This window comes from Natrix helvetica (genome assembly GCF_964273705.1).
Source record: "Natrix helvetica genome assembly, chromosome: 2".
NCBI classification, from domain to species: Eukaryota; Metazoa; Chordata; class Lepidosauria; order Squamata; family Natricidae; genus Natrix; species Natrix helvetica.
Genome location: NC_138552.1, coordinates 230,794,529 through 230,810,750, shown reverse-complemented (window position 1 = coordinate 230,810,750; position 16,222 = coordinate 230,794,529). Strand labels below are relative to the sequence as shown.

At 39.9% G+C, this 16,222-nt stretch overlaps 1 protein-coding gene across 3 annotated transcripts; it reads right to left on the bottom strand.

Annotated features, from left to right (window-relative positions):
- Positions 1 to 444: 444 nt before the first annotated feature.
- RNF8 (ring finger protein 8) lies at positions 445 to 16,135 on the bottom strand. Of its 3 annotated transcripts, none has more exons than XM_081941743.1 (8): positions 15,930 to 16,134; positions 14,752 to 14,880; positions 8,644 to 9,378; positions 7,318 to 7,380; positions 4,670 to 4,759; positions 4,243 to 4,350; positions 1,871 to 2,075; positions 445 to 784 (listed from the first exon to the last, which is right to left on the bottom strand). In XM_081941743.1, the coding sequence occupies exons 1-8, from the start codon at positions 16,050 to 16,052 to the stop codon at positions 576 to 578; spliced, it is 1,662 nt and encodes a 553-aa protein (XP_081797869.1). In that variant the 5' UTR covers positions 16,053 to 16,134; the 3' UTR covers positions 445 to 575. The 3 variants fall into 3 exon arrangements, with proteins under 3 accessions (XP_081797869.1, XP_081797870.1, XP_081797871.1); XM_081941744.1 differs by having other exon boundaries at positions 15,979 to 16,118; XM_081941745.1 differs by having other exon boundaries at positions 601 to 784; positions 1,864 to 2,075; positions 15,930 to 16,135.
- Between the last annotated feature and the right edge of the window lie 87 nt (positions 16,136 to 16,222).

Sequence of the window (16,222 nt, the reverse complement as noted above, 5' to 3'; positions counted from 1 at the left end):
TCAACCTTGTAATATTCAAGCTTGTGCATTCTTACCCACAATTTTTATTCAAGCTATGAAAACCTTTAAAAAAATTCTGCTTCATAACATACAGAAGCATGTACGAGGCACTACTCTTCTAATCAATAAACAGCTATGTTTTGCCAAGTTCATGCGTTTGCTCTAGAAGCTGTTCCTGCTCTTTTCACTTGACTGTAGAAAAGGAAGAGCATGAATTTGGAGAAAAATACATTAGCAGCTTGATTGATTCAAACAAGACTTTTTCATTATGCATTCTTCTATGCTGTGAGGCATCTTTCAAATACGTTTGCATAGCCCTAGTTTTCATAGCAAGAATAGACAAGGTTTAAACACCATGAGTCCAGCGTGACAAGTGAGTCATACAATTGAAAATTTGGACTTTTGGGGGTGTAAAGATACCCATATATGCAATGAAGAAAAGAATAGGATCCTGCAAAGCTCCTTTAATCCACAATTTAAAATTCGACATCTTCTTTGTTCCAAATACCCTTTTCCCCTCCACAGAAACCATCTTGAGGAGATTCCAAAAAGCTGCACACATGCAGAGCAGATTTTCATATCACATGGGGACTATCGGAGTCACCATCATAATCATCACTTTCAGAGCTGCTTGTGAAAGTGCTACTAAGGGAATGCATAGATGGAAGGCTACTGCTCTCACTATCTAATGTTGAGGTAAGACTACTGCTCTCACTGTCTGAAGAAGAGGTAAGACTACTGCTCTCACTGTCCGATGGTGGGCTTGGTGGAACAATCTGCTTTCCTGCAATTAAACACACAAAAATACAGCAATTAGTGTATACAACATTTGTATGACTTAGGCTGATACAGATACCACAATATACAAAAGTTATCTATAATTTTAATAAACTTATTTCAAATAAATCTCTTGTCACAAGATTACATACAAAAATATCTACTGAAAGTTTGCACAAGGCCATTTCATCATCAGCTGTCTTAAATTAATGTTGTGGAGATACCAACTGGAGAACTTCCATAATTAGTCACAGGCCAGTGATTCTTAACATTTTCTTCACCTGGTACCCCCTTTAAACGCCTTTTGTGGCCATAGACTATTGCTATAGACCCCAAGACTTAAATCAAGATTTAAATCATAACATTTATTCAAGTGTTCACGGATCCCTTGTGACGACATGCCTCCTCCCACCCCCCGCATGGATCTGCGGACCAAAGATTGAGAACCACTGGTAATAGGTAGATAAATGTGTAAGAAAAGGTGGGGCAGACCATGATTTCAAGTCAGATATAGACATACAGAGTAGAAATCTATTAATCTCATGAATAAACTTATTCAGAGATGCACAGGTTTCGTGTTTCTATGTAGATTCATATGGGTTTGCTCTAATTTTAATATTTTATTACCTATGGCTGATACCGTAGGTAATACCATTTTATACCCTAATGACTATAACAGTATTTATGGTTCTATTTCCATAATGGAAGAAAGTGAGATAGAAACATACATACATACATACATACATACATACATACATACATACATACATACATACATACACACACGTATTAAGCAATGTGGATTAAATAGGGAATTAATCTATTTCACACTTTTCTTAAACATTCTGGGAAGCTATGCAACTGTACAACTTGTAAAATATCTGGCAAATTTGCTGTATTGTTCTCTTTTCAAATTTGAGCACAATTCAATCCCAAAGCTATAGTAGAAATGCAGATAAGGGATTTCATCATGAATAAAATTAAGTTATAGAAGTATGTTTAGCTTACTATCGATGCATTTCTAAATTACTCCCTAAAATAAGCTACTGACAAAGACATTTCAACTGCTAGGAATGGAGGACCCACCTCTCACCTTTTCTCTCTTGGATAAGTGACAGGCGACGGCGCTTTGTCTCAGCATCCAGGTTTTCCACCATCCGGTCAATACAGTTGTCTAGAACCAGCGACCGAGTCTTGGATAATATTGTCCCTCTACATATCGGACACTCCACCTTACGTTTCATCCATTCATCAATGCAATAGGAGCAGAAGCTATGAGCACAATTCAGAGTGACAGCCTATAAAAAAAAAAAGAATGCAAAAAAAGTGCCACTTTATAGAAGGTCCTTCTTTTGCTCATCACAGTTTCTCGGGGAAGAATTAATTGTATAAAAGAGAAACATAAACCCGGCACTTTCCAAGGTTATTCTGCATATTTCCACTGTGCAGTATAATAGATTTTGTTACATTTCTTCCATAGTGCAGGTGGTCCTCGACTTACAGCAGGTCGTTTAGTGACCATTTAAAGTTACAATGGCATTGAAAAAGGTGACTTAGGACCATTTTTTCATACTTATGACCACGGCAGCATCCCCATGGTCGTTTACATTCAGGTGCTTGACAGCTGACTCACATTTATGACCGTTGCAGTGCCCCGGGGTCATGTGATCACCTTTTGCGACCTTCTCACAAGCAAAGTCAATGGGGAAACAAGATTCACTTAAGAACCATGTTGCTAATTTTACAACTGCAGTGATTAACATAACAAATGTGGCAAGGAAAGTTGTAAAACTCATTTAACAAATTTCTCACTTAGCAACATACATTTTGGGCTGAATTGTGGTTGATAGTTGAGGACTACCTGTACTATCTACATTTATATTAGCGTTATATTTTGCATCATTTGAAGAAAAAACAAAACTTCAAATTAAAAAATGTAAATATATAAAAAGTGTTAAATCACTTCTGGTTTAGTTAATTTACTCTCTAAGAGATTCTTGAAGCACTGAGGGCCTGGATCAGGCACAATAAGCTTTCCTTCAATCCAAGCAAGACCAAGTAGGACTATGTTTTTGGACCTTCTGGTTCCAGGGATCTTCCAACTTTGGGTTTGGATGGGTGGCATTGCCCAGACAGATCCATTGTTGCAATCTGGGATCCTCCTGGACTCACGGCTCCTGCAGATGGCAGCCGTTGCACAGTTTAAGGTTGGATGTTAGTTGCTCCTGTCCTGGACTAAGGGACCCCTAATCACAGCCACCCATGCTCTTGCAACCTCCAGATCGGACTACTGCAATTCACTTTACATGGAGCTGCCCTTGAAGAGTATTTGGATGCTTCAACTTCAGTTTGTGCAAAATGCAGCAACATGGGCGGTTGCTGGTTCCAGTCATTCGGCACATGTGATACCACTGCTCCACAAGCTGCATTGGCTTCTGGTATGCTTCCGGGTGCAATTGAAGATGCTGGTTGTCACCTTTAAAGCCTCTCATGGCTTAGGACAGGTTACCTGTGGAACCATCTCTCCCTAATTGTTTCTACCTGTCCTGCCAGAGCTGGGCCCAGGAGGAGAGCCTTCTCTGCTGTGACATCTGCCCTTTGGAACATCCTCCTCCTTGAGATTAATATTAGCACTGATGCACCCATCTGTGGTGCAATTCAAACATTTTTACTAATGGTTCTGTGGGTGTGGCTTGGTGGGCATGGCAGGGGAAGGATACTGTAAAATCTCCATTCCCATCTCACTCCAGGGGAAGGTTACTGCAAAATCCCCATTCCCTCCCGATCAGCTGGGACTCGGGAGGCAGAGAATAGATGGGGTGGGGCCAGTCAGAGGTGGTATTTACCAGTTCCCCAGAACTGCTCAGAACCTGCTGAACACCACCTCTGATCCCATCCTTGTAGATCTTTTGTAAGGCCTTAAAAATTTGGCATTTTCCCCAGGCTGGGGTCCTTGAAGTGGGTTAAAGTCCATCTCCTGGCTGTGGCGATAATACGTTACATTATGCCTTGCTGATACGCAGTTTTATTTTTTATTTGCTTTTATATTGTACAACAAGGTATAGCAGTGGGGACATGGAGATTCAACAATTTGTATGCCATCACCTGAAAACACACACTCACAAGTATCCGCGTGCCTAACCTGGAAAAATGGGGCAAAGCAAAGGGAGGCATCTCAGAAAAACATTTATCTATTTCTGGTATTCTCATGTTTGCCTCAATAGACTTTTTCATTGACGGTTGCTCAATAAATTTAACTGATATGCTCCAGCAGTTCTAGTCTACATTTTTAAAAATCCTTTTCATAAGATCTTTGGTATCTCATTTAAGTTTTCCTCACAGGGAAGCTTTAAGCTTCCCCCACGGTTTTCATGAAAATATGGGAGAACAAACTTGGAAAATATGGGAGAACAAACTTTGCTCTAAAATGTTCTCTTTTGAACAAAACAATAATACTTATTTTACCTCAATAAAGTGTTCAGAGCAAATTGTACACTGCAGCTCATTCTCCAATACATCGTTCATCTGGTTCAGTGCCTCCTCTTTTTGTGCTCTTGCTTTCTCCTTCTCCTCCTAAGGCCAAGACAGAACACAAAAACACTAGGAATACAATTGCTGAAGCTAGGAAAGGGACAACATGCTTCTTACAATGATGTATTGTATACTGAGAAATATAATTTTTTCCTATATGATTATAGTTAAAATACTGCTTTTCAATCCACAATCATATTTAAACATAAAAAGGAAAAAAAAGGGGGGGGGGCATTTCACACTGTATCGGTGGAAAGGAAGACAGGAGCTTTCTGAACAAATTTTATAGACACTTAAAAAAGAGGATTGTAGAACGTCTGCACTATCCATTTTTCCATAGATTCATAGGGTCTATTCATACCTTGGTTTCTTTCAATTCCCTATCCTTGGCTTTAATTATTTCTTCAAAATCTTTCTTATTACGATTCAGTTCTTCCATCAGGGCCTGATGCTAAAAATTAAAAGCAAACAAAAACAGTTTCGGCAAAATAATTTGATATGCTGCATTAAAATGAATATCTTTGAGGCTGGTTGCCACGGAAATTCTATTCTTCAGAATGTGTTCCGTAAAACGTACAAATATTTGCATGTACACGATTATCAAACCATAAAACACTAAAAAAAAAGTAGAGGCCTATGATAACACAGAGCTATTAACTTTAAAGATACACGGCAGACAAAATGATAAAAACAGTATTGCATTGTTGTGTTGCAAATCCCACCCCTTTTGTATATGCATGTAATGTCACAAGACGCACCCAAAAGCACTGGGTCCTACATCACGGCACTGTTTTCATCATTCTGCCTTCTTTGCCCCCATCCCTGCAGCTGCATGGGTATCTATAATGTAGGTACACATACACAATATATTAAAGAAATACAGGTAGTCCTCGACTTACGACAATTCATTTAGTGACCGTTCAAAGTTACAACAGCACTGAAAAAAGTGGCTAATGACCGTTTTTTCCACACTTTTGAGCAGTGCAGCATCCCCATGGTCACGTGATAAAAATTCGGATGCTTGGTAACTGATTCATATTTATGACGGCTGCAGTGTCCCGTGGTCATGCGATCCCCTTTTACGACCTTCTGACCAGCAAAGTCAATGGGGAAGCCAGATTCATTTAACAGCCGTGTTAACTTAACAACTGCACTGATTCACTTAACAACGGTGGCAAGAAAGGTTGTCAAGTGGGACAACATTCACTGAGCAAATGTCTCACTTGGCAACATAAATGTTGGACTCAACTGAAGTCGTAAGTCAAGAACTACCTGTATATATACATTTGATATATAAGTAAATTGTCTTCATTGCTGTCTTCTGCTGCTGCTGCATCATCGGCTTGGACTACTGCCCCTCCCACCCTCTCAAATCACCACTGAAAACAATCTCTAAAAGAGAAAAGGGAAAAGCAGCAAGCAAAGCAAGTGACCATCCTTACCACCACTACTACATACATATATACATACGATAGCCCAGGGGTGTCCAAACTTGGGAACTTTATCTTTAGATGCTGGCTGGGGAATTCTGGGAGTTGAAGTCCACAAGTCTTAAAGTTCCCAAGTTTAGACACCCCTGCCATAGCCTGTTTCCCCGTAAATAAGACCTCCCCGGGTGATAAGCCCAAATGGGCTTTTGAGCGCATGCGCGAAAATAATCCCTCCCCTGAAAATACTGCAACACAGCAGCAGCCATGCAGTGACCACGCTTGCCGCCTCCTGCACCTCAAAAATAATAAGACCTCCCCGAAAATAAGGCCAAGTGCTTATTTTCGGGGGTCAAAAGAAAATAAGACCCTGTCTTATTTTCAGGGAAACACAGTACATACATATATACATACATATTCTTTATTTAAGAACACTTATTTTTTTTATTTTAGTAACTTGGCACTGTTCTAGCATTAACATTACTGGGACTTGATGGCTGAAGCACAGTGTAAAATGTTGTTAAAAGATGAATAAATAAAATATAAATGGTGAGCAAGAACAATTCCCTCAAAACAAGAAGTTGGCTACCTTTATCTCATAGGAGAAGCCAACACTATAATGACTTCCACTACATCAAGATACACAATGTCCTAGCAATTTTTCAGTGGTCACATCTCCGTTATCTCTGAATTATATAAACTTCAGGGGGGAAAAACAAACTTGATAAGAAACAACAGGAGTACAGGTGGTATTCTACCAGTTGAGATCAGTTTGCCTGAACCAGTAGCAGAAATCGCGGGTGGCCACGCTCACCCGCCCCGACTCTACGGCATCCCATTTAGGCCCTTTTTTTCCGCCAAAAGCGCATACGCAGAAGGCTGTGTGCACGCACTTACATTTGCAAACCAGTAGGGAAGGTAAGTGAATACCACCCCTGAACAGGAGGCAATATGGAGATGGAAAAGAAACAAATATAAAAAACAAAATAGGATGAATTCTGGACAGGTATCATGTAGGTTGTCAAATGCAATGCAAAATTGGCAACTTGTTGACAGTCAGGCCTATGAAATACAGTAGTATTAAAACTGTCAAGACAGAATTACAGCTATCAGGAACTAGCTTCTTTAGTAGGGTAAGATAATTGGTCTGGACATCAAGTGGATGAAGCGACTACAACTACGGAGCAATTAAACATGCTGCAGTCCCTCCCTGGAGGAACTATAAGTGACCACAGCTTCAGAACTGAATTTGTGGCAAAACAAAGGTTTTTAACCGTGTTCTCAATTTTTGACCAACAAAGTATAATCATGTGGTGGAGATATTTTTATGTAAATAAGGCAAAAAAAATCTTTTAAGAATACAAATAGCATAGGAATGCCAAAGTCAGTTAGATTGGCCCAAGGAAAAGATGAAGCTGGCCACAAAAAAAGTAAAATCCTGAGTGAACACAAAGAGGATAAACAGAACATAAAATAGAGCCGTGTAAAACCAACTCCATGGGGAAACGAAGAGATTTGTATGAATCTAATAACTATGTTTTCTTGTTTAAGTGATTAAAAACATTAAAATTTCTAAAATTACCTGTAATATAACCTGAGCAAGTTGGTCCTTCAGTCTATCTTCTCCATGTTCTTCGTTTGCTGTCTACATAATAACAGGATATGAATCACAAGCACAAAAATATATATTTAAAAAAATGTCAGTTTGCTGGATATCATGTACAAAGTTTTTTCTCCAAACACTTAAAAGAAAATGCAGCAGAGGACAATTACTGGTTGTGAAAACTAAAATTTTAAAATAAAAATAAATCCTGAAAAATCATCTTCACTTTTGTCAATCAAAAGTATATCCTGCTAAACACTATACTGTACTTTTAACATCAATACTTCTATTGTTGATGTTTAAAATGTTCCTTTGTTCTCTTCTAGGGTAACCCTCCCGCTTCCACCCACCAAACAACAAATTTATAGAAACAGATAAAGCAGTGAAACATCAGTGGTTATCATACCAGAAGAAGAAGAAACACCTTCAGCTGAAAACACGTGAACCTAATAGCTGCTATTGAATTTTTCTATATTAATATAAGTTACCTTTTCCAAAAGTGTTGTTGATTGAAAACATGCAACTTAAAATATGTTTCAAAATATCTCCCCAAAGAATAACAGGTCTGGAGAACTAGAGCCAGTAATCATAACATATATTCCATGAATATTAAATATTTATTTTTCATCAAATGAAATTACTCTTTTTATCTTAAAGGAGGATCCTTTGTAATTGAAAACTGTATTTTAAACAAGAATAAAAGATAAAGAATAAAGAATAAAAATGCTGTTTTATTCTTGAAAAACATCCCAGGGAACAACATCATTTCCCACAGTGGCACACATTAGTCCTTCAAATTCTAATTTTAAAAAAATAAACATTCTAAAATTCCCTAGAATTGTCATATTGCCCAAGACTGAAATTTGGAAAACCTATGGAGAGAGGAAACCTTTCACATTTTCAAGTTCTGTGGAGAAAGGAGAGGAAATTGGGTGATGGCGACTAAAAATCTGAAAAGATTTGCCAATATTGAAAAAGCTGACCTTTCCCTCCCTCTGTTCATTCATGTTTGGGATGATCATTTTTTTAGGAAGCCAAAGGATGTATTCTTTTTTTGAATGAAGTGCTGGTACTGCACTACAAAAAACAGCAGGTTATGCATAAAATAGGCTTAAAAAGTTAAAAATTATATAAGACGTAACTAAATTTACCAAAAAGTTACCTTTTTCAAAAGTCCACAAATGTTACTTTTATTAGACTACTACTTTACCCCAAATATTGGCATTTCCAAGTACACTGCAGTGCCCCCACCCCCCATCCCTTATTTTTAAAAGATAAATGAAAGCTCATCGTGGTTATACCTACCTGTAGTTCATTACAGAAAGTTTTCTCCAGCTGTTCCACTTGTTGCTGCTGTTGCTGCTGCTCGGTACATAACTGTTCTTGCAGTTGTTGCAGCTCCCGCTCCAATACCTGAATCTCTTTTGGAGCAAATTTGGGTTTTTGTTTTACAGTCAAGACCGCTGTCTGCTTCTCCTGCACTTTGGCTTTGAGCTTTGTCATGCCTTCCAGAGTTTTTATTACTTGTTCCAAACTGTTCCAAGACTGTTCCAGACTTGGTGTTTTTTGTTCCTTAGAGATGAGAAATACTTGAGCAGGCTGAACAGAGTTACAGTGGTTTTTCTTCTTCTCCTTTTTACTTGGTTTTGACGACAGTAATACTATGGTTTCTGTGTTTTCCGTTGGTGGTTTAGACAGATCGGTACTGCCTTCCTGAGATTTTCCCAAAGAGTCATTATCCGAGGATACTCGATCTCTCTTGGATCTAGAATGGGAAGGCCCTTCGGCTCCAGATGTCTCTGATTCCTCCAAGCTAATTTTACGTTTACTTCTGTCCTTTACTTTTTCTGTCACCTGGTCATTTTTCAGTGCCAAAAATGGGCTAATTATCTTCCTTTCTTCTTTTATCAGTGTATATTCATACTCAGCAGTTTCTTTGTGTTTTAAAGGCACACCTAATTGGATAAAGTCCCCCTCTTGTAAAATATAGGCCCTTGAAGGGTCAATGCGTTCACAGTTCAGCCAGACACCATTTAGGCTCTATAGAAATTAAAAACAAAGATATTTTTTAAAAAAGAGCTATGGAGAATTTATGGGGGGAAACAAAGGGAAAAAATGAAGAAAAAAAGTGATCCAATGGATAAGCAGATTTAATATGGCTATTAAGGAATGTATTTATTTGTTTAATAAAGTAATTTATTTAGCCTGGCTTCTAATTAGCTAATTAATAACCAGATGCAATATAACACTCTTCTATGAGTTTATGACGATTTGCCACAGCCAACTTGATAAATTGGCCACAGCAAGTAGTCCATGGTGAGTTGGTAATGAGTTGGCTGTGGCAAATTGACCATACTGTACACCTCTACTAGAAGCGAAAGTGCCTAAACAGAAATCTGCTACCAAGATTGAAATCTCAAAAAAAATTCTAGCATCAAGTTCTGGTTACGTAATGCAAGCTGTTCTAACAGCTATTGCTTTTGACTTCTTGGGAATCTTAACTACTTGGTCAAGCAAATCACACTGGATCATTCCCACTCCCAATAAGTGCGGCTTCAGAGGATGCAGTGTTATCATGTAGGCATCTTCACTGCAAGATAAAATACAGTTAATTTACAAGTTTGATTCTATACATAGGATGATTCAAATATGTAGACGTGACTTCTGCCTACCATAACATCACAGTTACAGAGATTGCTTTCAAAATACTGTATATTGTTTTATAACCTATAAAATAACTGAACATTAGCTCAGAGATAATTTTTTTCTAGCAAATTTCTGCAAGACAGTTTCAAAAACAGTCTAGTGCTTACAAATGCTTGTTATATAATATCTGGAGCTAAGCAAAAAGCCACTAGCCAACAAATATTCTAGGCAGTGTGAACGCAGCAAAACATTGATTACTTGGGTTGAAGTAGTACTTAATGGAAAGTAGAAGTCCAGCAAAGCAAATTGTAATTGATTAATTGTTCCTAGAGTCACCACCTCTAGAGTAGACTAGCTGTCCAATTACTTCCATTATCTGGAAAAGACTATAGCTGTTGGCTGATTTAATTTAATGGATGACAAAATAATTTCTTTTTAAAAAATCGTACTGTTTATTATAAATATTTTAAGATTATAGAATACCTGTTGTAGATATCAAAGTGCCAAGGCAACTTATAATACAAAATAGTATACAGGAAAACTCCACGTCCACTTCAACAGGAAATGGCCAAAATTTATTAGTGAAATCCCATTGTTCATCCCATTGTATGTTTTTATTTTATTGCCTTTACTGTAATGTTTAGTATAATATTCTATCAAACGATGCATGGATGGTTTTTATTGTTTATTATTTTAAATATGCGCTTTTATATGGAAAAAAAATATGGTACTGCCACAATAATTTTTTTTTGGGGGGGGGGGTCTCCTAAAGACCAGATTCATATACAGATAGTCGTAACTGCAAATGGTTGCAAAACAAGGTGGTCTCTTTATGACAGCTACCTGTATCACAATAAACCATATTTCTGATTTATCCTAAGCCATAAGACAGATCTAAGGTTGCCTTAAAGAACATATTGGGTTTGTTAGTCAGAGAGAACCCACTTCCTAGAGCCTTGGAAGCATCTTAGCCTCAAGACGTTTCTTGAATACTTTGGAAAAGGGAAGGCTCAAGGGACAGAATTAACTAGCCCCCAGGAAGATCACTAATACAAGACCTGGTATAAGACTAGGAGACCTGCATCTTTCCATCCTAAGATCCTACAGAATTTCATAACAACTAGGATGAAATCTATTTTCCAGAAGAAAATGGTGGATTCAGAGATTGGCTATTAGTCCTCTTCCTCCCTCATCAATAAACAATTCACATTTCTTTCTGATTGGCCCACACTTTATGCTTTTTCTGTTTCTCCTGTGGCATTAATACAGGTAGTTATTTAACATCCACTAGTTCAGCAATCACTTGAAGTTATGACAGTAAGGGATACTTACAATGGGTCCTCATAGCTGCAGTCACTGCAGCATCTCCACAGTCATATGGTCATGATTTGGGCACTGGGCGACTGGACTGCAGTTACAACATTGCAGCATCCTCTGCAATGCAACATGATCACCATTTGCGACCTTCATTCCCATTTCCAACAAGCAAAGTCAATGGGGAAGCTAGTAGGGCACAAATACTGGTGACCATTGGATGCTGTAGCCATGCAGGATTTACCTAACACCAGTAAGTGGGGCTGCCAGAACTGCCATCATAAGTTGGCACAGTCATGTGGCATTGTGCCTTACAACCGTGTTGCTTAACAACAAAGCTCTGGTCCCAATTACCATTGGTAAGAGAAGAGTACTTTTAATGGGTAAGTCAGCTCCATTAGAACCGCAGCCCAATTAGAAGCCCCATTTCCTTTTCCTTGGGAATCTGAGGAAATGAAGCTACTGGGAATTAGAGACTTCCCAAAAGCAAGGTGAATACCAAGCAAAAGAAAAGAAAAGTAATCAGCAGAAAATATGCTATTGTGATGATCCTGGGCATGCAAATAGCTGGAAGAGCACTCAGCCACTTGTGGTATCTGGGCCAAGGCAGGGTTTGAACTGGAAAAGGGAGCTGTCTTCTTCCACATGAACCAACATTTTGTCTTTCTATCTCTGCTTGTGGTGTGGGGGGAAGAGGGGAAAGTATCCATGCCAGAATGCCCAAGCTCTGAGGGGAAAAGGGCTGACTTACACAGGATTATTTAAAGAATTACACTAGATACCGTGTTTCCCAACAATACGACATGTTCTGAAACTAAGACCATGCCAGATTTTCGTGGTGGGCAAAAATATAAACCCTCCCCCTAAAATAAGCCCTAGTGAAGGGGTGGGTTTAGCCAGAACAGGGGGCAGCCCTTCCCTTCCCCGGTCACCTCAGGGCTTCTTGGCCCCTTAATCGGATCAGTTGGGCTGCTCCGTTCACAAAACAGCTGATTCGCGGGTGCCACTCAGGCCTCTACCTACAGCAAATGCCGGTCGCTTTTGCAGCCAATCGCTGCTGCAAAAGAAGCCGGAGCCCAAGCAACACAATCCAAATGCCTCATGCCCTCCTTGCCTAACGGTGACAGTCACAGCTCGCAATTCCGTCCACGGAACAGGAAAAGAAGGCATGGAAATCAATACACCTGGGACATCGGAAGAAGCCATGCGAGGAGACACTGCTGCCGAAGTTCAGGAAATCTCCCCCTCCCCAACCTGCAAATCGTCCTTTCAAAGAGGAGTTTCACCAGGATGAAGGTGACACAAACGCCGCCTTCATCCACCTCTTCATCCTGGTGAAACTCCTCTTTGAAAGGACGATCTGCAGGTTGGGGGGGGGGGGGAGATTTCCTGCACTTCGGCAGCAGTGTCTCCTCGCAGGGCTTCTTTCGATGTCCCAAGAGTATGGATTTTAATGCCTACAGGAAGTAGGAGCTTCTCACCTGCATATTCACATTGAAGGCTCGAAATGGGGCGTTTTTGAGAATGGCTTGAAAATGGGGAGGGAGATATTCCTGCCTCTGCCCCTGTTCTGAAGATTGGCACAGGATACGTAAGAGACGAAATCCCCCTCCCCATTTTCAAGACGTTTGAAAAACGCCACATTCCAAGCCTTCACATTATCCAGGATTGCAGGATTGAAGGCATGCGGGAGGGAGGATTTTGTCTCTTATCCTGTGACCTTCAGAACAGGCGGAAAGGCAGGAATATCCCCCTCCATATTTTCAAACGGTTTGCAAAAACGTTCCATTTCGAGCCTTCAGCATATTGCAGGATTGAAGGCTCGGAATGAGACATTTTTGCGAATGGCTTGAAAATGGGGAGGGGAGATTTTACTTTCTCTTAACCTGTTCTGAAGTTCAGCACAGACTCAGAATAGGATAAGAGGCAAAATCCCCCTTTTCCTGGCAATCCTTCTTTCCTTGGGATCTCAGCGCAGACGCACATCCCCCAAATGCTCTATCCAAAGCCTTCTCTGCGTCTGTGCAGAGCTCCCAAGGAAAGGATGGTGTGTGTTTGTGTGTGTGTGTGAGAGAGAGAGAGAGATCCCTAATCTCCCCCCCCTCCCCGCAAGGCAGCCACATCCCTCCACTAACCTGCAGGGCAAGAAAAGTAGTTTGTTAGTTTACTTCCAACTTTGCGAGATCTTTTTTTTGGGGGGGTGAGAACTTGGAAGGTATTTTCTGGGATTTTTTTTACCATAGGCACACAGCCTACTTTTCTTGTCCTGCACGTGGAACGGAGAATGGAGCTGGAAAGCAGGTTAGTGAAGGGATGTGGCTGCCTTGGAGGGGGAAGGTGTCTGTGTGTGTTCGTTCGTTCGTTCTTCCAGGAAGAGCACCCCCCCCCCGCGAGGCCAGAGCAGCACAGTCAGCTGTTCCGCGGCCAGCAAGCAGGGCAGGCGAAGTCCAGGATGCAAGGAGAACTTGGGTCATTGTGGCCGCAGGCAAGCAGATGGTGGGACGGAGAGGGTTGGGCTGGTGGGCTTGCTGCTTCCTGCACCTGAAAAATATGAAGACCTCCCCCTCTAATAAGCCCAAGGCCATATTTCGTGGGTCAAAAAAATATAAGACCCTGTCGTATTTTCGGGGAAACACGGTAATACATGACACATGGTAGGAATGATCTCTTATGCATTAGACCTTCCCAATTCCCCTGCATTGTTCCCCCCCCAAAAAAATTTTTTTAAGACAACAGGGGTCTCGTGAACAACCTGAAATTAATCATGTCAGCTAGGGGAAATTAAGTGATAAGGAGTCTTCCAATCACATCAACCTTTATTGTCCATTGAATATCTTCATCAATTCTTCAGCTAAGAAGTGAGCTATGAACAGCCCTTCAGACGTTAACAGACTACAGTTGCCACAGTCTGTTATCATTGACCATGCTAGTTAAAGTTGATGAAATTTAAAATGCCCTTGTCATCTTGCCAATCCCCAATCCAGTTGATAAATTTAAAGTATACTGTAAAACATAATGATCTTGCATTCTGGATAACATTTTCACAAACAAAGTTCCTGAATCTGTTGTTGTTTTTTATTATAGCAGGCTAGGTTCCAGAAAGTGCTTAATTTCAAAAATTGCCTACAAAATAAATATATAAATATATATATATATAAATATAAATATAAATATAAATATAAATATAAATATAAATATAAATATAAATATAAATATAAATATAAATATATATATATATATATATATATATATATATATATATATATATATATATATATATATATATATATATATATATATATATATATATATATATATATATATATATATATATATATATATATATATATATATATATATAAAATTTCTATCATTAAAACTTATGGCTTTCCATGTCATTTTTTCAAACTGGTTTCCACATTCAGCATCTTTGACTTTTTCTGATTAATTTACCTTATTATCCATCACGGTCCACTCGCCGTTGGCATTTTGCTTGAAAATGCAATGATTCCGAGAGATCATCAGTGGACAGGATTTTGATGTCAGCTGGTAAGTGACACCACCTCCTCGACCTACAGTTACCTAAACAAAGAAATAGACAAGGTGTTTTTAAAATTGTAATCTAATGAATTATTGTAAGCCAGGAAGGGACTTTTTTTTAAAAAAAGTATGCAGGACATTTTCACTTCATTGAAAATACATCACCACCCACAAGGACACATTAGGAGCAGTGTGACATATTTTCTTACAAAAACTAAAAGGGCAAACCTAAAAAAAAAAGGGGGGTGACAAATCTGAAAGCTGTTCACAAGGATTTTTTTTAAGTAATGTTTTTATGCTACAGGCTTTGCTTTATAAGGAAAATTCCAAGACAGAGACCAAGAAAGTAATTAAATAAATTTAAAGGACAGCTCTCCGAAATAAAAAAGAGAGCTGTCCTTTATGATGAAGAGCACATGGTCACTGTAATTGACGAAAGACCTTACCAAAGGTTTGCTGAAGTCAAGGATACTACACCTGGAGCGCTGTTTTTGAAACCAGTAGTTGTGAAGTCCACAACTTGACAACTTCAAGTTGTGAAGTTTCAACTCCCATGTATGCTGGCTTGGGATATTCTGGAAGTTGGAAGTCCGCTCATCTTAAAAGTTGCTAAGTTTCAAAAACACTTATCTGCAACATCCCTTTAATACTCTACACCAAAGTAGCTACTGTCATAAAAATAGGTTACTCTGGCACAGTGGGTTTTTCCCCCACCCCCCCAGATCCTCACTGGCAGTTCCAGAATGTTAATTTAATTCGCTTAACGCAGCCAGGTGGGTTTTCACGGTGTGATCCTCAATGCGGACCACTTAATAAAAAAAAAAAGCTGGCAGGTCTCAAACCTTAGCAACTTTTAAGCCTGTCGGACTTCAACTCCCAGAATTCCCCAGCCAGCAAAGCTGCCTGGGGGATTCTGGGAGTTGAAGTCCGCCAGGCTTAAAATTGCCAAGGTTGGAGACCCCTGGACTCCGCGAATGTAATTCCTAAGCAGCCGCCAGGGGGCGCGGGAAGAGCTTTTTCTCCCTCTTTTCGCCGTCCCTCCCTCAACCCTTCAAGCCCTGTTCGAGAGAAAAGGCCTTCGGCCCTCTCACCTCGCTCCCATCCTCCAGCAGCAGCCATTGTTCATTCATGCCAACTCGCCTGAGGCACCAAGCTTGCCCCAGCCATCCTGAGGGACGAGAAATCCGGTCGTCGCCGCCAAAACACTCCGCCATCTTTTCATGGCCCGCGCCACTTACAGACAGAAGCAATCGCTCGATTTGAAGCCGAACGGACGCCGGCTCCTCCTAACGCCGGGCAAAGAAATCAACGTCTCGACGCCTTCAGACGCCCCCCACAAAGATGGCGCCCAAAGCGGCAAAAAGTAGCAGGCCAGACTAATCGA

Excerpts from the sequence above, each read along its gene's own strand:
- RNF8 (XM_081941743.1), bottom strand. The coding sequence starts at position 16,052 with ATGGCGGAGTGTTTTGGCGGCGACGACCGGATTTCTCGTCCCTCAGGA. Across the intron at positions 7,381-8,643 it reads CTTTCTGTAATGAACTACAG|ACAGCAAACGAAGAACATGG; the intron begins GTAGGTATAACC and ends GTTATTATGTAG. Across the intron at positions 785-1,870 it reads ACTTATCCAAGAGAGAAAAG|GAAAGCAGATTGTTCCACCA; the intron begins GTGAGAGGTGGG and ends GTTTAATTGCAG.